Source organism: Podarcis cretensis, assembly GCF_951804945.1.
Source record: "Podarcis cretensis genome assembly, chromosome: 10".
In the NCBI taxonomy this organism is placed as follows: domain Eukaryota; kingdom Metazoa; phylum Chordata; class Lepidosauria; order Squamata; family Lacertidae; genus Podarcis; species Podarcis cretensis.
In genome coordinates this window covers 9,161,669-9,187,206 of record NC_137179.1, presented here as the reverse complement: position 1 = coordinate 9,187,206, position 25,538 = coordinate 9,161,669, and the positions used below count along the sequence as shown (strand labels likewise).

The 25,538-nt window shown below is 43.5% G+C and overlaps 1 protein-coding gene and 1 long non-coding RNA gene across 2 annotated transcripts; both read right to left on the bottom strand.

Moving 5' to 3' along the window:
* Positions 1 to 168: 168 nt before the first annotated feature.
* Positions 169 to 15,638, bottom strand: LOC307225152 (protein EURL). The gene is made up of 5 exons (XM_079992979.1): positions 15,492 to 15,638; positions 10,300 to 10,430; positions 4,271 to 4,804; positions 2,822 to 2,884; positions 169 to 1,146 (listed from the first exon to the last, which is right to left on the bottom strand). The coding sequence occupies exons 1-5, from the start codon at positions 15,629 to 15,631 to the stop codon at positions 986 to 988; spliced, it is 1,029 nt and encodes a 342-aa protein (XP_079849105.1). The 5' UTR covers positions 15,632 to 15,638; the 3' UTR covers positions 169 to 985.
* On the bottom strand, positions 1,148 to 2,334 carry LOC307225357. Its single transcript, XR_013842926.1, has 3 exons — positions 2,004 to 2,334; positions 1,419 to 1,705; positions 1,148 to 1,274 (listed from the first exon to the last, which is right to left on the bottom strand). It is a non-coding gene; the product is annotated as an uncharacterized lncRNA (long non-coding RNA).
* Positions 15,639 to 25,538: the final 9,900 nt, after the last annotated feature.

The window sequence follows — 25,538 nt, the reverse complement described above, 5'->3', positions numbered from 1 at the left end:
TGGGAGGCACCATTAGCTAAAGTGGTGCTTCAGATTAAGAGCAGTTTCAGGTTAAGAACGGACCTCCAGAATGAATTAAGTACGTAACCAGAGGTACCAATGAATCCTAGTTTTCTATGCACAAGGGGTTTGTGACATATCAGGCAGAGTATTAAAAGAATACTACAATTATTTCCATGAGGTATTATAGGTTTATTTCTTTGAAGCCATATACTTTTATTAAGCATAAAAAATTCACATACAAAACCAAAACCCAGCTCTTCATATATTAACAAAACATGAACCATCATTCCGAAAAGGAGGTGCTGTGCTTAAAATTTCTTCTGTTAAGATACAACCCATGCCCAATAAATTGTACACTGCCGAAAAGTAAAAGTAACACATTATAGCCACTGAGAGTGTGTCTTTGGGAAACAATTTTTTTAAAAACAACAACAACTTCCATCATGAAAGTTAAGTACACAGACTTGAAAAAAGGGTAAACCATCATTACACAAGGCAAAAATGTTATATATCATTCAAAACTTTTATAAAGAGATGTGGAAAAGTACCTAAAATAGTTTCTTCTTGTATAAAATTTCAGTAATAAAATATTGCTTACAATAAATAAGAAATGTAGATTTCATGAATACTGGTTGCGCCATCATTTACTTTGTACCTAAAAACTGCATTTCATCAGCTAGCGCTCCAGGCTATTTACAGGCAGTCAGAAGTCTTTGTTAAGTCACGCCAAAGTATTTATCATCAGTGCCTGGAAGGAACGTAACTAATTTTGGGAGGAGATTAGATGACTTCCAGAGCCAAACTAGTCTCCAGTGCACTTCTCCTCCTCCTCCTCCTCTTCTTCTTTTAAAAAAGAGCACTGTATGTAACTTCCATTGCGTTTTGCAATGCATACATGTTTAGAATTTTCCAAAATACTGCTTGAGTATGTAACTGTATGAGATAAGATTAACAAAGCAGGGAAAGGCAAGCTTTGCTGCAGCTATATGGAGATATTGGATTTCATTGCTGCCCGTCCCATCTGTAGACATGGCAATTTTGAACAGTTCTTTAGCAACTGCTCAATAGCAATGTGACGGACATTAAGCTGTGAAGCCAAGGAGTCTTTTTCTTGTACTTGCTTAGTCAGCTCTTCAAACACATCTGAAATAAATATCAGCATCAAGTTAGTCCATGATTTCAGGAAGTACACCCATCACTTTGCAATTTTGTAGTGTCATTTACAAGATACTAAAAACAAAATGAAAGTTGTGAACCTATAGATCAGTAACCTAGAGCAGTGTTTCCCAACCTTGTGCCTCCAGCTGTTTTTGAACTACAACTCCCATCATCCCTGACTAGCAAGACCAGTGGCAAGGGATGATGGGAATTGTAGTCCAAAAACAGCTGGAGGCACAAGGTTGGGAAACACTGACCTAGAGCCCTTTCTGTCAGTTTGCATTTCTTAGTACAGAAAGTACTGATCTGATGTGTAGAGAGCTTTCCTTTTCTACTTAATTCAAGAGGGTTCTGGAAGCTTCTCTGTGTGAAAGAAACAAGCAGAATGCTCATGATGTTTGGGTTATTCCTTCAGAGAAGCTGAATACTGCTGGCTTAAACTTTTTCCGTTATCTTTTTCTGTCAAGATCATGCTGACTATAATAATAAGGCCAGAAGAAGCCTGGGTTTCTCTTTCTATCTCTCTTCCTTCTGGTGTGGTGTTCTGTATATACAGTGGTGCCCCGCAAGACAAATGCCTCGCAAGACAAAAAACCTGCTAGACGAAAGGGTTTTCCGTTTTTGAGGCGCTTCGCAAGACGAATTTCCCTATGGGCTTGCTTCGCAAGACGAAAACGTCTTGCGAGTCTTGCGATTTTTTTCGCTTTTTTCTCCCTTTTTCTAAGCCGCTAATAGCCGCTTAGCCGCTAATAGCGCTAATCCGCTAAAAGGGTTGCTTCGCAAGACGAAAAAACCACTAGACGAAGAGACTCGCGGAACGGATTCTTTTCATCTTGCGAGACACCACTGTAGTGTTAAGGTTTAGTTTTATTATAAGTTATTGTAGGTTTAAGTAAAGTCTGCCGCAACTGGATTTCTTATGGACAGTGCCAATCCTGAATGTATTGGATTTGTGACCATTATGCTCATTTGCCTTCAGTAGCAGTAAAGCTCTGCTGGATGAAATATTACTTGCCTCTGGTCTATTTTCTGGGAATCCTGCAACGTGTTTAAGTTTTTACTCTGCTAACTATAAATTGGGATTCTACTCTGGATCAATATATGAGCAGAATACATGACACTTTCTAGAATGCAGATGGCTGCTTTTACATTGTAGTCTCCAAAATTAATTTGTTTCTACAGTGGTGCCCCGCAAGACGAATGCCTCGCAAGACGGAAAACCCACTAGACGAAAGGGTTTTCCGTTTTGGAGGTGCTTCGCAAAACGAATTTCCTATGGGCTTGCTTCGCAACACGAAAATGTCTTGCGAGTTCCTGCGGGTTTTTTCCCCTTTCCCCCCCTTTTTCTAATCCGCTAAGCCGCTTATCTGCTTATCCGCTAATCCGATAAGCCGCTAAAAGCCGCTAATAGCGCTAATCCGCTAATCCATCAATGGGCTTGCTTCGCAAGACGAACAAACCGCTAGACGAAGAGAATCGCGGAACGGATTCTTTTCGTCTTGCGAGGCCCCACTGTATTTCTCAAGATTTCTACCTTTTTCATGGGAAAAGAGAAAAACGTGTATTTTCTACACTTAAAACTAGCAGTGTCTTTTTCCTTTATGTATTTATTTATTTTGGGGAGGACCAATCAATAGGCAAATATTAAAATTCACCTTACCCTGGATTTGCTGGAGAAGTTTCCCATTCAGCTGTTCCACCTCTGCAAGAGTCATCTTACTCACTGAAACAAGAAAAAGAAAAAAAACATAAGCCACCAGACAAAAGAGAGTCGGAAGGGAAGCAAAGGAGGGGTGACCTACAGAAATGTTTTAACAAACCATTTTGAAGGGTAACCAAGACTAACACAACTGAATGTTGGGCTTCTTCATTCTACTGTAGTGACAAGTCAGAAAAATGGAAAGCAGCAACATACTTAGGGTATTAATGTTCAGAAGAACATGGCAACCCTAAATACCCAGGAGTGAAAAAGTGCAAGACTTAAGTTCATAAAGGTAAAGGTAAAGGGACCCCTGACCATTAGGTCCAGTCGCGAACAACTCTGGGGTTGCAGCACTCATCTCGCTTTATTGGCTGAGGGAGCCGGCGTACAGCTTCCGGGTCATGTGGCCAGCATGACTAAGCCGCTTCTGGAGAACCAGAGCAGCACACGGAAATGCCGTTTACCTTCCTGCCACAGCAGTACCTATTTATCTACTTGCACTTTGAGGTGCTTTCGAACTGCTAGGTGGGCAGGAACAGGGACCAAGTAACGGGAGCTCACCTGTCATGGGGATTCGAACCGATGACCTGCTGATCGGCAAGCCCTAGGCTCTGTGGTTTAACCCACAGCACCACCAGCGTCCTGATAACGCCACCCGCATCCCTTAAGTTCATACAACTGCCTTAATGTGAATTTGTGCCCTTTCTATGTCTCATCCCATCAAGTCACACTTATCTGGTCAGGGTTATAAACATCCCTTTGGGGAAAATAAATGGGAAGATGTCTGTGGCCATAAAAACTGAACAGGCTTAACAGACTCTTGCTTGTTATCAGTTCTCCACCCACCAGCACACAGCAGAACTTCTGCACCCTTCAAAGCTGCTCCAGGATTGCAAAACCTTTACTAGACACTAAATTAAGCATTCAAGGAGATCAATATTACTGGATTAACAGTGTCGTCTCATACATGTTTCCCCAGAAGTAAGCTTCCATACACTCAATGGAGCTTACTCCCTTGTAAATGTCATGAGGCTGCAATCCTAAACACAACACAAAATCTGCTGATTTAAAATGAAGTATTTACATTTACGGGTTCTATGCTTGTGAACTCAGAAGACCTCCCTCCTTCTGCTTAAGTGTTAATCGCTGGAGTGAATCCACGGTGTCAATGAAACACTCAAAGATAAATACAATTTTAGTGTTTGCACATCAACTCAAAAAGGAAGTCTTCCCTTGTTTCATGGTGCATTTGACAATCAGATACTAGCAAGCAACATTTACTCTTTTCCCATTTCCAGTGACTTTCAGATGACGAAGTCTGATTACTAAAAGCTATTAAAAATGCCTTTATAGAGATTTAGAACAAAAATATTGAGACACATAAGCATAAGCACTTCTTCCACTTACATTGCTCCCTGCTGTACTGCTGGTGTCTTCTTTGGACCTGGGTATCTGGACCTGTTTCAGCTTTCCCAATCTCTGCTGACTGGTCGTGACTAGACCACAATGAACTACTACAGTGTAAGGTAGCACCTGCTTGCTGCAACATATCAAGTCTAAAATCGTTGGATTCTCTTGGTTCTAGAATACTGTGTGAACAGTTTGAAATACTCCCGGAGTTTCCATCTATCCATTTTGCAGAGTATTTAGGAACTTGGGAATCAAATTGTGGCAGTAGCTTTCTCTCTCTCTGATGTCTAAAGCCAAACAATTGATGCTGTGCTTGCTTCGAACTTTCAGAATCCAAGTCCAAATCTTTGTTTTGTGCATACTGTATAATCCAGTTAATTTTTTTGCTCAGTATGTTTTTCACTTCTGCATATGTGCTCTTGGAGAGTTTTGACTGTGGGCAACTCTGGTTTGCTATTAAGTGGAATTTCTCAAAACAGTCTCTGTGTCCCCTTAATGATCTTGTATGCAGAAGATCAGACTTTGGTATTCCTGAGGGGAGAAAAAAGTTACAAGTGGACACTGTAATTCAATTATATTAAATTGTAGGCTGCAGATATTTTAAGAAGAAATCAGCATTCAATGAAGACTAGACACAGATTGCAAGGACACAAGGTTGATAAAGAGGTCATTTTCTGTATCTCATAGTCACTTAATTTTTCTCATAAGCAGCTCAAAGAGTTATCCACACCCCAAATAATGAAATAAAATCATCTCCACTTCCACAACCTCGGCACCTAGGAACTACCACAGAGGATCAGTCTAAGCGACTAAGAGGAAGCTAAATATACCAGTGATGGGAGTCCCCAAGTAACAGGACCCACCTGGCATAATGACCAGTTTTGCTTGGATTCAGCATCAAGTATGACTCCATCTGGTATCGTTCAACTTGTTCCATATATCACATATGAAGGGAGCACATGGCACTGTAGTCTAAACCACTGAGCCTCTTGGGCTTGCTGATCAGAAGGTCAGCAGTTTGAATCTGTGTGACGGGGTGAGTTCCAGTTGCTCTGTCCCAGCCAACTTAGCAGCTCTAAAGCACACCAGTGCAAGTAGATAAATAGGTACCGCTGGGACGGGAAGATAAAACGATGTTTCCGTGAGCTCTGGCTTCCATCACAGTGTCCCGTCGTGCCAGAAGCGGTTAAGTCATTCTGGTCACATAACCTGGAAAGCTGTCTGAGGACAAATGCCGGCTACCTTGGCCTGAAGCGAGATGAGCACCACACCCCATAGTGGCCTTTGACTGGACTTAACCATCCAGGGGTCCTTTACCTTTTACCTACCTTATATCACACATAAACCAAACAGAATCCTATTAAGACTAAGGTAGGAATTTATAGACTACAGGAATACAGCCGTCCAGCTGTGCCCCTATCTGGACGAGGATAGCCTAACTTCTGTCGTCTATGGTTAACATCTCTAAGTTAATGTTTGCAGCAAAAAAAATGCTAAGTACTATACTGAGATAGCTAGAGTCACTCAGGGCATCCGCACCTTTAATATGGCACCAATAGTCTTTCACAGGACTGGAAAGTGATGCTTTGTAGAATCACTGGACAGAATCTGTTATCTAAGCACCTTTAAATAGGCTGGATTTTGACTAGGAAAAGCTCTGCGAACATCTATCATAAAGCAGATTATGCAACACATGTATGAATGTGAAATAAAGGAGTGTGGCAGTGCTGCAACTGTAATTCCACCGAGCAAAAAATGTGCTGCTGTTTTCACCAGAAGGACTACAAAAACAATTTTGTTCCATTCTACACATGGGTTTTGTCTCTCATCTATAGGAGTTTGGAAAGAATAAATCTAATCTTCCTTCTCAATCTCATTGAAAAGCTCACTTATTTCACATATGCTGCCAGCCCAAAAAACATGGATTTTCACATTCTGCACCCCAACAGCCAACAGAAGCTGTGTTCATACATTACACGGAACCCTAGTTGATTCCAGCATGGTCTCACTCCTGGCCATGCAAAGCAAAGTTCATGGTTTGTTTCCCTCAAACAGACCTTGGCTACTGCTTGTGCTGTGTTTGGAGAAGACTCAAACCAGGAGCATGGAGAAGAAACAAGCCATGAACTCACGTTTGACTAACGCAAGAAGAAAAGCTTTGTGCTTCGTTGCTTCTAGCATGGCCAGGAGCAAAATGTGGACTTTTGAGTAAATTCATTAAATTTACACAACTTGATTGCAAAAAACCTCAAAGCTGCTTGTTTCAAGTTAAAGCATAGTTAAGCATTATGTATGATGCACTAGAATCTTTATGGAAGTTTTCAACTGAGCGTATAACACCTGCAATAAAGTGACAGTACATTGGCTGAGCAGAATTTATTCTGAAGAACAGCTGACTTTTTAAAATGAGTAAATAATATTTATATTAGTTCTCTCAGTCTACTGTGATTCTGCCACTCAAGCTCATGGTATTGTTTAAAAATATTTAAAGACACTGCTATTTATATCAATATATTAAACCCATCAAATACCCTGTATAAATGCCTCACCAACACCGTGAGGGACTGTGCCAGAAAATCAAGATGCAATGATTTCCGGCAGCTTATTACTGTGCAAGCAAATTAGCCTGTGGTACTGCTGGTTCTGAGTATGGAAAAATGCAGTCTTACCAAGGCATTTAGCCAGTATGTTAACTCTGAAGGATTATCTCCCTGTAGAGTTGTAACTGAACTGACAAGCAGCTCTCAGCCAGCAGCTACTTATATTATGCCTGGGAGGACCCTCTATATTTGAAAAGCTTTAATTAAAATGCTAAAAGGGAACTCATGCCCCAACATATTTCTATCTTGGCTAAATATAAAACAGATGCTTAGAACAGCAAGCATATACGTGTAAAGAAAGCAGGAACTAAATCACCTGCTTTTCAAGAAGTATTTCAGAACAGGTGCAGATGTATTTTGAAGTAGGCATTTATTCTTTTCTACAGCCTTCTACAATGGAAGATCTCATTATATGGAACAGCCAGCATCAGCTTTTGTACCCAGCTCATGTTGCTGTGTTACACAATAGCTGCTGGGCTTGTTTTCTCTTTGTGTGCAAGTCTCTAATCCAAAGAGCTATGCTAGCAGCTGGGCAAGTTCAAAGAGCCATGAACAGGCACACACACAGCTTTGATGCCAGGACTTGCCAGCTAGCTGTTAACATCCAACGCCACCCTTTCTCCAGGTTGGATGGCACCCAAGTTTTTATTTCCTTAGATGCAATTATCCCTAGGTGGCTGATAATTAAGTAAAAGGCCATTTTAGGATTTTGCTTTGTTGCTGTGTGCATGTGGAGAGGTAGATTTTGTAAAGGTTTTTTAACGGATTTCTATCTAACTCAATGGGATGATTAATCAAATTTAAAAAGCAAGCTGTATGAAGTAATTATTCCTTAACTGATTAAAAGAGATGGTTTGAAGTGTTTTTACTGCAAAGTAATAGCGTGAGTGAATTAATCAATTGATCAGAACTTGAGAGCCAGTGTGGTGTAGTGGTTAAGAGTGGTAGTCTCATAATCTGGGGAACCGGGTTCACTTCCCCGCTCCTCCACATGCAACTGCTGGGTGACCTTGGGCCAGTCACACTTCTTTGAAGTCTCTCAGCCCCACTCACCTCACAGAGTGTTTGTTGTGGGGGAGGAAGGGAAAGGAGAATGTTAGCCGCTTTGAGACTCCTTCGGGTAGTGATAAAGCGGGATATCAAATCCAAACTCTTCTTTTTGTTTTGTTTCAGGGGAATTGTTACCAAGATAAGAGGCCATTAAGATACAGGTCCGGAATGATCATACGACTGCATTCAGTCTAACCCACTGCCTTATTTTATTTACTTATTATAAAATTTCAACCCAACCCCTGCCACCCAAAAGAGCCGAGAGTGTGAAACACAGCAACAAAGCAATTCAATTTTAAAATAAAACAAACAACACCTAAAAACCATTTGAAAACAGTCATGTTTCCTTACAGCTAATAATTTGCAGATTGGGAGAACTTTGGAGCTACCTTTGGAAGAGAATGAATAGCAGCAAGACATCCTCCCAACTTTGAGCTGAACCTTGTGAGCCCAGCCAGGGTAAGCAGAACACTTGCCCCTGTACTCTGAAACCCAAACAAAGCAAACTGGTTTGGTTTCTAAGTCATTTTTCTTCTCTCCATTTTACTAGCAAGCCAACAAACCCTTCAGAATGCTGCAACAGCACTGTTTTTAAAAACTGTTCTTTGCCAGGTACTTTGCTGCAGGATATAGCATAGAAAGTCCTGCACAAACCAGTGGCCAGTGTAGTCCATTGTTCCTGTGACAGCACTCAGAAAAAGTAGAGTGCTTTCTACTTCTGGTACCAAGTAAGATTTTAGTAACAACTACTCAATATTTATCTGCCCGATCAATAGATTCCATATAGGGCAAACTAGGGAAAGGGGATCTATTTGTTGTTATAGATCAACAATCCTCAATCAGCTTTGCTGCCTAGACTGGTATTTAAAAAACAGCATTGACTGTAGTCTTGTAACCTTTGATGCCTCAAATATATATGAGGCAAAACTCTAAAGTCATTTGTGCAGGAAGGATATTACTGGATGGAACACCAGCAAATGTTTATTACTACAGAAATGTGTTTAGACTTGCTTACTTGGGACTTGCTCATCTCTTACGAAATACAGTTCACAACAAAATGCACATGCTTCCACTTGTCTTTTAGAATATACCATACTGTACAGAAACGTACAATTTAACTATTATTCTAGGTCAAATTTCTATTGTTTGGAGCCCTAAAGAGTAGTTAAACTTCATATTTCAACACAGCACTGTTGGGTCACCCACTTGTCTTTAGAATAAACATTTGTCAAGAAATGTATTTTGTAAGACACAAACACGTATTTATGAATGCTGGAACTGTAACAAAACTGAGAATAAGGGAAATTGAAATCGCCAAGTAAATGCGTGCTTAGAAATGCACAGGTGCTTATTTAAAGACTGGGCAAATGTGAGTATCGGTTAACTAAACTCGCAGTCCTTCAAATCCTGATTATCAGATTATAAAGTTACAAAAAGCTCAAGAGTAAATTACTGTAACTATTTACAGGGCTCACATGCATATAGTACAAGCCCAATAGGTTTGAGCTGTATTCCGATCCTCTCTTCTCCAAACTGAGTGATTTTTTTTTTTTAATTCACACAAACACCCTGTGAGGGAGATGGAGCTTAAAGTTAGCATCTTGCTTAATACACACAGGTTTCGTGTGTCTGAATTAAAAACTTTAGTAGTGGCATCAAGCTAACCTGACAGTCATGCTGAATCCTTACAAGTTTTCAGCTTGAAAGTATTTTAAACCATTGCTAGGAAACAAGACTAGCAAGAGTTTCTGTTGCACATTGACAGGCTCTAAATGACAGCCAGTGTGTGTGTGTGTGTGTGTGTGTGTGTGTGTATATATATATAATGCAATTATCTGTCTGTGTTTCATTTCCCTCAGACCTCACTAAGATTTTTGTCTCTCAACACTCAGTGTTTATATCCCTGTGACCATATATTCCATTCCATATATTAGAGGGTTGCTGGCATACAAACCTTGTTAAATAAATAAAATCTGATATGGGAAAGCTTATGCTATAATAAATTGGTTTGTCTTTAAGGTGTCACAAAACTCAGTTGTTTTTACAGATGGCTACTCCATCTGGCAATGACATAAAGTGGTTGCTAAGAAACAGGTTATCCTGCATTTAGATCCTTAAACCCTGAAAAAGTCCAACAAGTGATCTGTATTATTTAGTGACTACTTTTGAATTTGTCTCTATTACTGTACATGTTTTTAGTGGATAGGACACTACAGAGAATTTTCACAAATATAATAACAGTTAAAATGTTGTATTTATTTACTACTTTTCTAGTAAAAGAGACATTCTTCCAATAATAAGAATAAGAATTTCCTTTCAGAATTTCCCAAAGCCTCAATGGCACAGTATTATTATTCAATGTTAGGCTACACTTACCTTCAATGTTTAGCTCAAAACAAATGTGGCAGAATGAGAGTGTCTCTCTTTCTGTTCCTAACTTGCACACGCTGCAAACATTATCATCGTTCAAGTCAATGTTAACAAACTGCTCTTCGTTCATAGTGTCCCTAAAAGAGAAAATGCCCTGTTACCCAGTGAAGGCAGAAGAAAACCACATCCTAGCACTAACCACAAGCTAAATTTGAACATATGGTAATGCACCTGTGTGTTTCTATTTTCCATTTCCCATAGATTTAAAACTGAAGCCTTATTTCTAGACATCCTTTATTCTACATTTTCATAATTTCAAGCCTACAGGATTAGCATTCTCCACATTTAGTTTGCTCTCATGGCCTAAATACTTTAAAACTCACTGAGCAAGTGCTTAAATTATATGCTCTTCTGTGGTTCTCTAACCTGATATGAAAGGAAAACAATGCCCTTTGACATGCTCACTATGTTTTTCCTGTGAACAATTAACTGTATTTAAGGATTTAAAATGTTTGTGCCAATTCAGTTTGGCAGTCACAGATGTATTTTGCATTTTTGTCACTTGTCTAAAAACATGAACGCATCAAAACTTGCAGTTTTTATTTTAATATTTATATTCTGCTTTCCACTACGTAGGTCTCAAAGTGGCTTACAGCAATAAAATATACTACACACAAAGTTTACACCACAAATTAAACCTCTAAAGTTTAAATCTAAAAAAGAAAAGAAAAATGTAAAACTTCTGAGAAGCATCCAGGGTACAAAGCCTATACTGTACATTAGGAAGAACTTCCTGACAGTAAGAGCTGTTCGACAGTGGAATTTGCTGCCAAGGAGTGTGGTGGAGTCTCCTTCTTTGGAGGTCTTTAAGCAGAGGCTTGACAACCATATGTCAGGAGTGCTCTGATGGTGTTTCCTGCTTGGCAGGGGGTTGGACTCAATGGCCCTTGTGGTCTCTTCCAACTCTATGATTCTATGATTCTATGATTCTGTGTTTTGCCTTACACATTTTCCAAACACGGCTGGCACTGTGAGTATTAATCTGGAATAGTTAACAGGCTTGATCACATCTCCTGTGCAATACACTAGTGTTGTAATTAAGGATTGTAATGTCATTTGGCTTGAACATCCTGTTTAAACTACATTCAGTATACGGCTTGGATTCTGCAGCGGCAACCATGCCGAATAACGTATGACGATTATTTTCAATTCATCAGGCTGCTAATATAAAAGGTAAATTAATGAAACCCAGCATCCTCTGTAGTAAATTGAAATTGTTTCTCTCTCAAACTGTTCATTAGCTATCAAGAGTCCATTAACTATGCAGAACATTCATTTGAGTTTTACTTAAGGCGTTCAAGAGATTTGAAGTAGAAGAAGAAGTTTGGATTTGATATCCCGCCTTTCACTCCCTTTAAGGCGTCTCAAAGCGGCTAACATTCTCCTTTCCCTTCCTACCCCACAACAAACACCCTGTGAGGTGAGTGGGGCTGAGAGACTTCAAAGAAGTGTGACTGGCCCAAGGTCACCCAGCAGCTGCATGTGGAGGAGCGGAGACGCGAACCCGGTTCCCCAGATTACGAGACTACCGCTCTTAACCACTACACCACACTGGCTCTCTAAAGTACTCTGTTTAATACCCATAGAAACTAAAACCAGGATTCTATGAGGCTGGTTTTCCTAGAGAGGACTAGGACTGCATACACACTATACATTTAAAGCACCCCCATCCCAAAATAATATGGAAACTATTCCATTAAGGGTGCTGGAAACTGTAGCTCTGTGAGGCATAAACTACAACTCCCATGGGGTATTGTTTTGGTTTTTTTATTATGTTGTGTATTTTGTGTTTTGTATACTGTAAACCACTCTGTGATCCTCAGATGAAGGGCAGTATATAAATTAATTTTGTTGTTATTATTCATCATGTGTATGCAACTTAGGTCATCTTTTTACAAAAAAGAAATCAAAACAAAAGAATATAGAGAACTGGTCAATAGTGCATTCTGTGGTTATCAATCTACATCTTTGAGAATCAAGGCATCACACTGGCTATCTTCTAGGAGAAATACATGTCACCCTTAATATTTTTTAAAAATTTGCTCGCTTTGACAGAGCCAATAAGGATTGTCCTTTCAACAAGTCTCCCTTGTTCTCTTAAAAATTAAACAGAAAATAAAGCTAACTTCTTATCTCCACTCCCTGAAATGGGGCTGGCTGTGGCAAGGGAAATGGACCTAACGAATGCTCAGAGCCACATGTTTTTCAGTAAAAGTGTTGAATCTGCAGCACACCAAACCTTGTTCGATTCCAAAAACCCACCAGCCCAGGCAATAGTCAGGGATGAAGGGGATTGTGCTCCAGCAGTATTTGAGGGCAGCATGCTCCTCATCTCATCAGTAGGTAGGGTGGATTTTGAATGCTATTGGGTGGTTTTTTTGGATCAACACTTTTAATGGATTTGTATGATTGCTGCCACTGCAAATTGCTTTGGTAGTCCTTTGTGTGAAGCAATACATAAGCAGAATAAATATAACCTAATCTCTGCCCTACAAATTAGCAATTGGGTTCAGGTGCTGGGATCATAATTTTAGATTCAAAATTAAACCATGTCGCTTAATTAAATAAGGCTGCTCCATTACTCACTCTGCCTCCTCAGTACTATTCGGAATATTCTATTAGCTAGAACCAAGTGGGAGTTTCAGGGCTAAGCAGGGTTTAGGGAGAAGATGCTGCCCAGATAGAGTGCCTGCCTGGGAAACACATCTATGCTGCCTTGGAGGAGGGGTGTGTGTGCAAGTAAATAAAAATAAGTGAAGAACCACAATTAAGAGCGGAAGGTTGATGGGGAAGTAATTAACATGCAGGGAGAAGTAGATTCAGCACAGCCGCAACATTTTCTCCCTGGCAGGTTTCACAAGGCACATAAACACTCCCCCTCCCCCCCCCCCACAAAAACACTAGTCATAAATATGGCTCCAGCACTACCAAAATCTACCAGGATGTAGATTTCCCTAAATATGCCTCCACACTACATTCAGTATATGGCTTGGATTCTGCAGGGGCAACCATGCTGAATAATGTACAATGGTGATTTTCAATTCAATTCAAGGCTGCTAATATAAAGGGTACCTCACTTGGCATGCCTATTCCCTTAGTAAACATACGTATTATTAACTCCTCTTAAACCCTACATATATATATATATAGTCGTGTCCGACTCTTCGTGACCCCATGGACCAGAGCACGCTAGGCACTCTGTCTTCATATATATATATGTTGTGTGTGTATGAATTATATATATATATATGTGTGTGTGTGTGTGTGTGCGCGCACACACACACACACACACACACATATACATACAGTGGTACCTCGGGTTACAGACGCTTCAGGTTACAGACTCCGCTAACCCAGAAATAGTACCTCAGGTTAAGAACTTTGCTTCAGGATGAGAACAGAAATCGTGGTCTGGTGGCGTGGCGGCCACATTAGCCAAAGTGGTGCTTCAAGTTAAGAACAGTTTCAGGTTAAGAACGGACCTTCAGAACAAATTAAGTTCTTAACCCGAGGTACCACTGTGTGTGTGTGTGTGTGTGTGTGTGTGTGTAAAGGTAAAGGTACCCCTGCCCGTACGGGCCAGTCTTGACAGACTCTGGGGTTGTGCGCCCATCTCACTTAAGAGGCCAGGGGCCAGCGCTGTCCGGAGACACTTCCGGGTCACGTGGCCAGCGTGACATCGCTGCTCTGGCCAGAGCCAGAGCCGCACACGGAAACGCCGTTTACCTTCCCGCTGGTAAGCGGTCCCTATTTATCTACTTGCACCCGGAGGTGCTTTCGAACTGCTAGGTTGGCAGGCGCTGGGACCCAGCAGCGGGAGCGCACCCCGCCGCAGGGATTCGAACCGCCGACCTTTCGATCGGCAAGTCCTAGGCGCTGAGGCTTTAACCCACAGCGCCACCTGCGTCCCATATATATATATATATATATATATATGTGTGTGTGTGTACACACACACACACACACACACATACAGTGGTACCTCGGGTTACAGACGCTTCAGGTTACAGACTCCGCTAACCCAGAAATAGTACCTCAGGTTAAGAACTTTGCTTCAGGATGAGAACAGAAATCGTGGTCTGGTGGCGTGGCGGCCACATTGGCTAAAGTGGTGCTTCAAGTTAAGAACAGTTTCAGGTTAAGAACGGACCTTCAGAACGAATTAAGTTCTTAACCCGAGGTACCACTGTGTGTGTGTGTGTGTGTACATATATAGATAGATAGATAGATAGATAGATATAGATATACTGTAGCAGGAACCCCCCCACCCCAATCATTCTGTTTGTACAAACAGAATGATTGGGGTGGGGGGGGGTTCTGTAATGTATGCATGATGTTTCTGGGGGTGGGCTTGACCTAGAGGAGGGAAATTTCAAAAGTTTTTATAAGGTCTTGCACACCATTTTTCTGTGTCTTTTCTCTCACCTGCAAGTGAGGGGAGCACCCTGTTACAGCAACAGTTCAATAAAGGCCAAGCCTACAGGCTGCTGATTTGCTCCAATTTACTCTGGTTGGTGTCTTTTACTTTTTGTCCAAGGGAGCCCTCGGATTTTTCCGGTAACAATACATACACACACACACGTGTGCATTAATAACTCCTCTTAAACCACACACACACAAATAAATATTCTCTTTTAAACCTGCCATTTATCCACTTACCACCGAGGCTCACCCTAATACCCTCAAAGAGCCCCCCCCTTCTAACCAATGCAAGTATCATTATCGTTAACGCTTCCCCCTTAAAACCGGCCCCCTCGCCCACTTCCCATACATCGGGACCGAACCTAATAATACCTTCTCAGCAGGAACAGCAGCCACGCTGACGCTCCTCTTTAAACCTTTTTTGCCCGTTTGCCCAACTCCCCCCCCCGCCCACATCGAACCCTCAGTTAACCCTGTAGTCGCCGTGGCCACCCAGGGAGACATTCGCATTGCCTGAAGGCCAGAGCTACCGGGGAAGGAGGAGGTCACAGGGAAGCTCTACGCCGGGAACAAGGGGGTGAAGGGAGGGAGGGAGGCCGTCCCCGCGGGCCCTGCCGCCTGAGGCAGCCGCCTCGCCTCGCCTCAGGGCCGGCCCTGGTCGAGAATAACCGCCGCCGGCCTCGTCACCCCGCTCGGAAGCCGTCGTTTCCCCTCACCGCGTCCGCGCTCCGCCCGCCGCGCTCCCCGCTTCTGTCCTCCGGAGCCGCCGACCACCGTCTGAGGGAAGAAGGCGAAGGACGGCCTCCGCTCGGCCTCCTCCCGCCCGGAGCCCCGCCCACTCCCCGGACTGGACCATTGCGTGCCACAGAAAGGGGGCGCGCGTCTGTGTCCTCGTTTTTTGTATATGCGCGCGCGTTTATTCGTTTTTTTCCCCTCCTCTCGCCTTGCTAGTCGTCTTTATCTGTTCCGCTCGCGTTTTCTTCCAGAAAGCGGCCTGGCTTGGCTTCTGCCCGCACGCAAAACATACAAACACCCCCCCCGAACACCAATGGGTCCGGCCGGGAATAGCCGTCGCGCGCTGCACGAGAGCGCAGAGACATACGGAAAAAAATGCAGAGGGGCGCGCCGAGCCTCAGTTTCTGGGTTCTGTCGGTTGCTTTCTTCCCGCGGGGAGGGGAGAGCAGCATAGCTGTCAACTTTTCCCTTTTCTCGTGAGGAATCCTATTCGGAATAAGGGAATTTCCCTTAAAAAAAGGGAAACGTTGACAGCTATGGAGAGCAGAGCGACGGGCTTTGCAGAGGATGGAGCACAAGGTTGCAGCAGCCCACGGGGAAGGGTGGCGTTGTGGGTTAAACCACAGAGCCTAGGACTTGTCGATCAGAAGGTCGGCAGTTCAAATCCCTGCGACGGGGTGAGCTCCCGTTGCTCGGTCCTTGCTCCTGCCAACCTAGCAGTTCGAAAGCACACCGGTGCAAGTAGATAAATAGGTACCACTGCGGCGGGAAGGTAAACGGCGTTTCCGTGTGCTGCGCTGGTTTGCCAGAAGCGGCTTAGTCACGCTGGCCACATGATCCAGAAGCTGTACATCATCTCCCTCGGCCAGTAAAGCGAGATGAGCGCCACAACCCCAGAGTCGGACACGACTGGACCTAATGGTCAGGGGCCCCTTTACCTTTACCTAATTCCTACTGAACCTAGACAAAAAGCAGAGACATCACCTTGCCAACAAAGGTCTGTATAGTTAAAGCTATGGTTTTCCCAGTAGTGATGTATGGGGGTGAGAGCTGGACTATAAAGAAGGCTGATCGCTGAAGAATTGATGCTTTTGAATTCTGGTGCTGGAGGAGACTCTTGAGAGTACCATGGACTGCAAGAAGATCAAACCTATCCATTCTGAAGGAAATCAGCCCTGAGTGCTCACTGGAAGGACAGATCCTGAAGCTGAGGCTCCAATACTTTGGCCACCTCATGAGAAGAGAAGACTCCCTGGAAAAGACCCTGATGTTGGGAAAGATGGAGGGCACAAGGAGAAGGGGACTTCAGAGGATGAGATGGTTGGACAGTGTTCTCGAAGCTACCAGCATGAGTCTGACCAAACTGTAGGAGGCAGTGGAAGACAGGAGTGCCTGGCATGCTCTGGTCCAGGGGGTCACAAAGAGTCGGACACGACTAAACGACTAAACAACAACAACAAAATTCCTACTCAATCGCTCCCTAAGCCAGGGTTTCCCAAACTTGGTTCTCCAGCTGTTTTGGGACTACAACTCCCATCATCCCTGACCACTGGTCCTGCTAGCTATGGGTGATGGGAGTTGTGGTCCAAAAACAGCTGGAGACCCAAGTTTGGGAAACCCTGCCCTAAGTCATTCTAACGAGCATTTAATGAATAGGTAATGTTCGCAAATGTATCCATTCCTCTTAAAAGAAGATAGAAAAAGAAAAGAAAAGCGTCCGTTGGAATTTTTTTATTTAAAATAATTGTTTTACTCATTCTCTGAGCACTCAAATGTTTGCTGCATGTTCGCTGAACAGTTGATATGTTTGCTTGCTTGTTTTGTTTGTTACATTGTGTATTTTTGTGCTTTTATGCTGCAAACTGGCCTGTGATCCTCAAAGAACGGCTAATAATAATAATAATAATAATAATAATAATAATAATTTTTATTTATAACCCACCCTCCCTGGCCAGAGCCGGGCTCAGGGCAGCTAACACCAGTAAAATTACAGTAAAAACATAATAGGGGGAAAAACCAATTTAAAATACAGGTTAAAATGCAATTTAAAAACAACAACAAGGGTGATTGGAAACAACACACACACACACTACTAGCATAGAGAAAATTCCTGTTCTCTCTCCCCCCCCCCCCCAGGTCTTATTTCCTATATGAATATTTATTGTACTTACTCAAAAACCTTTAAAAACTTCAATATGTCTGTGTGCAAGTAGCTAGGGCATGGGGCTTGCTGCATCGAAACAGAGGCTGAGAAGGCCCTTAAGCAGTTCCACGGTTCTGCTACAATGTGGAATATGTGCAGAGGAGGGCAACTAAGATGATCAAGGGTCCAGAAAGCAAGCCTTATGAGGAACGGTTGAAGGAACTGAGTATGTTTAGCCTGGAAAAGAGGAGACTGAGAGGAGATATGAAGAGAGGCGATACGATAACCATCTTCAAATATCTCAAGGGCTGCCACATAAAAGATGGAGCAAGGTTACTTTCTGCTATTCCAGTAGGACCTGAACAAATGGATTCAAGTTGCAAGAAAGGAGATTCCCACTCAACATCAGGAATAACTTTCTGACAGTAGGAGCTATTGGGCAGTGGAATGGTCTCCCTCAGGAGGTGGAAGACTCTCCTTTATAAGGTTTATAAGGAGAGGTCAGTTGAAATTCCTGCATGGGAGGGGGTTGGACTAGATGACCGCCGGGGTCCCTTCCAACTCTACGATTCTATGATGCTATTACAGTAGTACCTTGGGTTACAGACGCTTAAGGTTACATACGCTTCAGGTTACACACTCCGCTAACCCAGAAATATTGCTTCAGGATAAGAACAGAAATTGGGCTTCAGCGGCGCGGCAGCAGCAGGAGGCCCCATTAGCTAAAGTGGTGCTTCAGGTTAAGAACAGTTTCAGGTTAAGAACGGACCTCCGGAACGAATTAAGTACTTAACCCGAGGTACCACTGTATTTTTATGGTCCGCTCCCCTGAGAGCTGGAAGAGATTTACAATGGTACCTCAGGTTAAGAACTTAATTCATTCCGGAGGTCCGTTCTTAACCTGAAACTGTTCTTAACCTGAGGTACCACTTTAGCTAATGGGGCCTCCCGCTGCCGCCGCACAATTTCTGTTCTCATCCTGAAGCAAAGTTCTTCACCCGAGGTACTATTTCTGGGTTAGCGGAGTCTGTAACCTGAAGCGTCTGTAACCCGAGGTCCCACTGTATTTTTTATGAATGGCTTGGGCTGTGAAACCTCGGTAACCCTCTATTCACAGCATGGCGTGCTATTCTATCATGTTTCTGTCTCTGCAGAAGGGGAAACGGACACTTATGTGCGTCATGGGAAAATGACTCCGGGGAAGGAGAGGAGGTGGGAGGAAACTGCCCGGATAGAGGCGGTCACCCCTCTGGGGTTTTCCCTGACGTAGTAATCGGAGAGAAAAAGCGGATGCTGCTTGACACTAACTTAGACTGTGTGGGTCCCACGCTGTGTCCCAGCGCAATAAACCACTTAAATTCCTTGTGTGATATTTATTTCTTGCATCGATAGCCCACCTTTTTTCTCCATGGAGCTCAGCTTTGCAGCTCCTGTTGGCTCTTTCTTTCTTTTTTTATAATAATTTTTATCAAGTTTTCCATTTTAACAACCCAATCAGATCACATTAAATATTGTACAAATACATATCATAAAGTCCAAATATTTTGCCAAATTATAAATTTTTGTTGGGGCTTCCCATGCTTCAAGTTCAGTGGGGTCCAATCATCTTATGTTTCTACTGTTTCCAATAGTTCCTTCTTTAAATCTTCCTGCTGTTATCCTTCCTTCGCTCCTGTTGGCTCTTTCAACCCTGCTGGCAAGAGATCCCGCTGGCCGGATCCACACCCTGCATATAAAGCACACGACGTCCCCACAAAGAATCATGGGAACTGTAGTTTCCCCCCGCACACGCTACAATTCCCAGCACCCACACTACAGTTCCCAGGATTCTTGGTGGCGGCGGGAGTCATGTGCATTAAATGCCTGCTGTGGATCTGCTCCCTTCTACTAGACGTCCTCCAGGAAGCAAAACAGAAGGTGCAGAAAAGGGGAGGAGGAAATGGGGTGCGGACAGCATGGCAAGGCACCCATCCCTCCTCCTCTTCTTCCTCCCTTGCAGCCCAATCTTTTTCTCCCACCCATGTGGAGCCAGGGTCCTTCTCCCACTGTTCTGGGGTGCCTCAGGGTTCCGTCCTCTCCCCCATGCTTTTTAATATCTACATGCAGCCCCTGGGAGAGATCATCAGGGGGTTTGGACTGGGTGTCCATCAATATGCAGATGATACCCAGCTCTACCTCTCTTTTAAATCAGAACCAGTGAAGGCGGTGAAGGTCCTGTGTGAGTGTCTGGAGGCGGATGGAAAATAGATGGCAGCTAACAGATTGAGGTTGAATCCTGACAAGACTGAAGCACTGTTCTTGGGGGACAGGGGGCGGGCGGGTGTGGGGGACTCCCTGGCCCTGAATGGGGTAACTGTGCCCCTGAAGGACCAGGTACGCAGCCTGGGAGTCATTTTGGATTCACTGCTGTCCATGGAGGCACAGGTTAATTCTATGTCCAGGGCGGCTGTCTACCAGCTCCATCTGGTACGCAGGCTGAGACCCTACCTGCCCGCAGACTGTCTTGCCAGAGTGGTGCATGCTCTAGTTATCTCCCACTTGGACTACTGCAATGAGCTCTACATGGGGCTACCTTTGAAGGTGACCCGGAAACTGCAATTAATCCAGAATGTGGCAGCTAGACTGGTGACTGGGAGTGGCCGCCGGGTCCACATAACACCCATCCTGAGAGATCTGCATTGGCTCCCAGTACGTTTCCGAGCACAATTCAAAGTGCTGGTGCTGAACTTTAAAGCCCTAAACGGCCTCGGCCCAGTATACCTGAAGGAGCATCTCCACCCCCATCATTCTGCCCGGACACTGAGGTCCAGCACCGAGGGCCTTCTGGCAGTTCCCTCATTGAGAGATGTGAGGTTACAGGGAACCAGGCATAGGGCCTTCTCAGTAGTGGCTCCCGCCCTGTGGAACGCCCTCCCACCAGATGTGAAGGAAATAAGCAGCTATCTTCTCCTTAAAAGACATCTAAAGGCAGCCCTCTTTAGGGAAGTTTTTAATATTTAATGCTGTGTTGTTTTTAACATTTGATTGGAAGGCGCCCAGAGTGGCTGGGGAAACTCAGCCAGATGGGCAGGGTATAAATAATAAATTATTATTATTATTATTATTATTATTATTATTATTATTATTATAAACATGGATGGTTCTATTCACCCTTCTCATTTTTATCCACACTGGAAACTGCTTCATACCATCAGACCGTTTGTCCATCTAGTTCAGTACAGTTTACACTGACTGGCAGCAGCTTCCCAGGTTTCCAGGCAGGAGCCTCTCCCAGCCCTACCTGAATAGGTGCCAGCAGGGACTGATGCCAACCCTGGACCTTCTGCTTGCAAAGTAAATGCTCTGCCTCTGAGCATAGGTTGGGCTGAGAAGCAGCGACTGCTATGCCACACTGCCTTGTTCTTCTGCTAAGTTTCTCCTGTGCAAGTGGCGGACAGCGATTGCATCACCTTTGGAGCTGAGCCTTTGCGGAAGACCCACATTATTCATAGCTTGTTGCGCAAACTGTTCACTGTGAGAAACAAGAAGAAATCTTTCCTGCCTCCTCTTGTGTAGTCTGACCTCTTCCATGAAGCCACTTGTGTTTTCTGAATTAACTGGGTTGAGAATGACAACAATATTGTCTTTGTTGTTGTTTAGTCGTTTAGTTGTGTCCGACCCCATGGACCAGAGCACGCCAGGCACTTCTGTCTTCTACTGCCTCCCGCAGTTTGGTCAAACTTATGCTGGTAGCTTCAAGAACGCTGTCCAACCATCTCATCCTCCATCGTCCCCTTCTCCTTGTGCCCTCCATCTTTCCCAACATCAGGGTCTTTTCCAGACAGTATCGTCTAACATTCCCAAATATTCCTTTAATCTGCAGGAGTCGCACAGCGCAAGTGTTGAGACTGTTTTCTTATATCCGCAAAGTATTTCTACTCTGCTCTTCAGCAGAAAAGACTCCCAAGAGCTTATAGAGAGAAACTTTTAAAAAGAGGTAGCCTCGGTTCTCAGGCTTACAATCTAAACCAGGAGTCAGCAAACTTTTCCAGAAGGGACCGGTCCACTGTCCCTCAGACCTTGTGGGGAGCTGGACTATATATTTTTTTGAGGGGTGAACAAATTCCTATGCCCCACAAATAACCCAGAGATGCATTTTAAATAAAAGGACACATTCTACTCATCTAAAAACACACTGACTACCGGACCATCCCTGGGCCGGATCCGGCCCCCGGGCCTTAGTTTGCCTACCCATTACTGTATCTAAACGACACATCAGACCCTTCTCTGTAATGCTTCAGTTTGGTTATTTTAGCAGTTTATATAATAATAATAATAATAATAATAATAATAATAATAATATTTATACCCCGCCTTCCCCAGCCAAGGCCGGGCTCAGAGCGGCTTACAAGCAATAATTAAAACAAGTTGAATGATTACAACTTAAAAACAAAATTAAAATACAACATTAAAATATTGAAACATTAAAATATTAAAATGTAGCCTCCTCGCAGGAGAAGAAGGAAAGAAAAAAGAAAGACATATAGTGATGTGTCTCAAATTTGGCACTTTTGTTAATCAGTATTTTTAGCCCTTTTTACGTCATGCAACCAATAAATCCATCGCAGCAAACAGTAATTATTTGTGTGATGTCATTGCAGGAACAGACCAATCAAAGCATCCCAGCAGCAAACATTTAACAATCCAAGAATCCTGCTTGAACACCCATCTAAACACAGGAAGAGGATTCTGACAAATCTCTCTGACAAGTTTATTGCGCCACCAAAGTGGTACCTCTTGCATTTTCTAATTGCGCTGCTAATAAGGAAGGGACACAGGGCAGAGCGTCTGAAGCTGATCTTCAGGCACGACAGCTTTGTAAGTGGGTAGGCGGTTCTTAAGGTAACCAGGTCATAGACTGACAAGACCTTTGAAGATTAACATTAGTATGCTCAGTTACAGAAACAAGTAAAGGTAATACAAGCCTGAAATAATTTAATCCAGCAGCTGGGTCCCAGTTAAAATTCTAGTTGTGTTTTGGATCAAAGGTAGTTTTCCGACTGTCTACAAGGGCAGCCCAACCTAGAATTGCAGCAACAATGGTTTGCCTGTGGCTTTCCAGATGTTGGGCTCCAACTCCCATCAGGCCCAGCCAGTACATTTGGAAGTTGTAATCCAGCAACATCTGGGCAGCCAAAGGTCACCCACACCTGTAATTACAGTGCAGTAAATATATAGGAGATGCGGGTGGCGCTGTGGGTTAAACCACAGAGCCTAGGACTTGCTGATCAGAGGGTCGGCGGTTCGAATCCCCACAATGGGGTGAGCTCCCATTTCTCGGTCTCTGCTCCTGCCAACCTAGCAGTTCGAAAGCACATCAAAGTGCAAGTAGATGAATAGGTACCGCTCCAGCGAAAAGGTAAACGGTGTTTCCGTGCGCTGCTCTGGTTCACCAGAAGCGGCTTAGTCATGCAGGCCACATGACCCAGAAGCTGTACGCCGGCTCCCTCGGCCAATAAAGCGAGATGAGTGCCGCAACCCCAGAGTTGGTCACAACTGGACCTAATGGTCAGGGGTCCCCTTTACCTTTACCTAGGGTCTGAGAAACTAACCATAGGTTACTTATATGTCCCCAATACGGGCCAAGTTGATTTTCTTGAGAGTTTTATTTCTTTCCTATGAGGATTTCAAGAAGGCCAAATCATTGGAGATCTGAACGATTCCTTAAATCCTGTGATCAACTGTAAGGGCTCTTGTACCAGATCGCTAAAGCCAGGTGAAGCCCTGGCTAAGCTTCTGCATGCCAATAATTCATGCGATCCCTGGTGGCTGAGTCAGTCTACTGACAGGGAATTCACATCCCAATCCTACAGGTATGGTTCAACGGCCGGTTTAGACTATATTTTCATATCCGAAGATCATTGGTGTAAAGTGACAAAAACAGGTATAGGCAGTGCTTCTTTCTGGGGGTATGCAGGGGGACACATACCCCCCCTAAACATTTTGTGAATCTAACGGGAGAAGAAACTAAAAAATTTAGCATGGTGAATCATCAGTTCTGTTGCTGTCCCTCATTTCCTGTCACAGTGTTTCCTGAGTCTCAGATGGAAGCGGGCGTTTAATGTGTGAAGCAGTGTGGAATAATAAACTTGTGCGACAGATTTAGACTTCCCAATAGACAAATCCTAAGGAGTTTTCAAGAGTACCTCTCAGAAAAGAAGATTCCATCGTCTCTTGTGCCTCTTTCAAGCGCAATCAAGAACATCCCAGTTTCAACAAGTGAGTGTGGAACATGGCTTCTCTCAGATGAATTTAAAGCTGACTCCAACAAGAACTTCATTTAAACACTGTAGCCAGCTTAATGTTTATAAATTGGTAGGCCCTCCCCTTTTGAGTTTGTTTAAGCCTTCAGTGTATGTAAATTCATGGTTTTTGAAAGGACGGCATCTGGCAACAGACACCAGAGAAATCGGGAAGATGTGGAAGTTACTGTGAGTTATCAGCTGTGTAAGAGGAGGTAATGCATGTTCTTTGTCCTTTTGTCCTTTTCCTGTATTCATTTGAACTATAAAACGGTGATTTTCTTGAGTCAAAATCAAAGTACCCCTAAACTTTTTTTTTTTAGGAAAAAAGCAGCGGATATAGGAATTACAGTCATACCTTGTGTTGCATTCGCTTCAGGTTGAGCGTTTTCAGGTTGCGTCCCGCGGCGATCAGGAAGTACTGAAAAGGGTTACTTCCAGGGTTTTGCCGCTCGTGCATGTGCAGACGCTCAAAATGACTTCACGTGCATGCGCAGAAGCAGCGAATCATGACCCGCACACGCACAGACGCGGGTTGCGTTCTGCTCAGGTTGCGAATGGGGCTCTGGAACGGATCCCGTTCACAACCAGAGGTACCACTGTATTTCCGTCTCAGACCATGCCCCGATTTCTATAGCAATGGACTTGCTAACGCCAAGTTTATTTCGCTGGGCTTTTGATTCTCTCTTATCAACAGACAAAATGTCAAAAACTGAACTTTTACTTCCTAGAAAATGCTTCCTAGAAAATTACTTCCTAGAAAATGGCGCCTATGGGATGCCATGAAACCCATCATCAGATTCCACTGCGTAAGCCAAACTGGCCGGGGGGAGGAAAGGAAAGGAAAAGAAAGGAAATTAAGAACTTTACCTCGGTCTAAGAACAGAATCCGAATGGTGGAAGGGCACTGCCAGCAGAAGGCCTTACTAGGGAAAGCACACCTCAATTTAAGAACAGTTTTGGTTTAAGAACGGGCTTCTGGAACGGATTAAGTTTGCAAAAGTTATGTACTGGGTTCAGTTGGATCCAAAATGCAGCAGTCTGTTTGGTCCTAGAACAATAGGATCCAAAATGCAGCAGTCTGATTGGTCCTAGAACAATAGGATTCAGAATGCAGCAGTCTGATTGGTCCTAGAACAATGCAGCAGTATGATTGGTCTGCAGGAGCCACCCAATCCGGCTCCAGATGGAAGTGAATCCACAACCTGATTGGCCTACAGGAGAATTCCGGAATTAGCCAATCACGTGCAGCCCATTGTGTAAATAATGTATATAAAGCAGATACTTTGAGGGGACTTTCATTTATTCCTCCTCACCACTATGAACTGAATAAAGAGCATGAAATCCACGCTCGATTCTGAGTATATTTCAGTAAACCAAGGTACCACTGTAATCTGATTCTGAAACATTTTTGGTGAATGCTGTTATGTGAGGTTGTGTCTTTTGAAAACTCTTTCCTACTAATCAGATGCTGCATCTGAGCCTATTGCCAAGGAAATGAGCTGCAAAAGAAGGGACAGAAAACCCTTTTACCTTGACCAGCATCTTAAGACCTCCTCTCACGCAGCACGAGGAAAAACAACAAACACCCATTTTAATGAAGT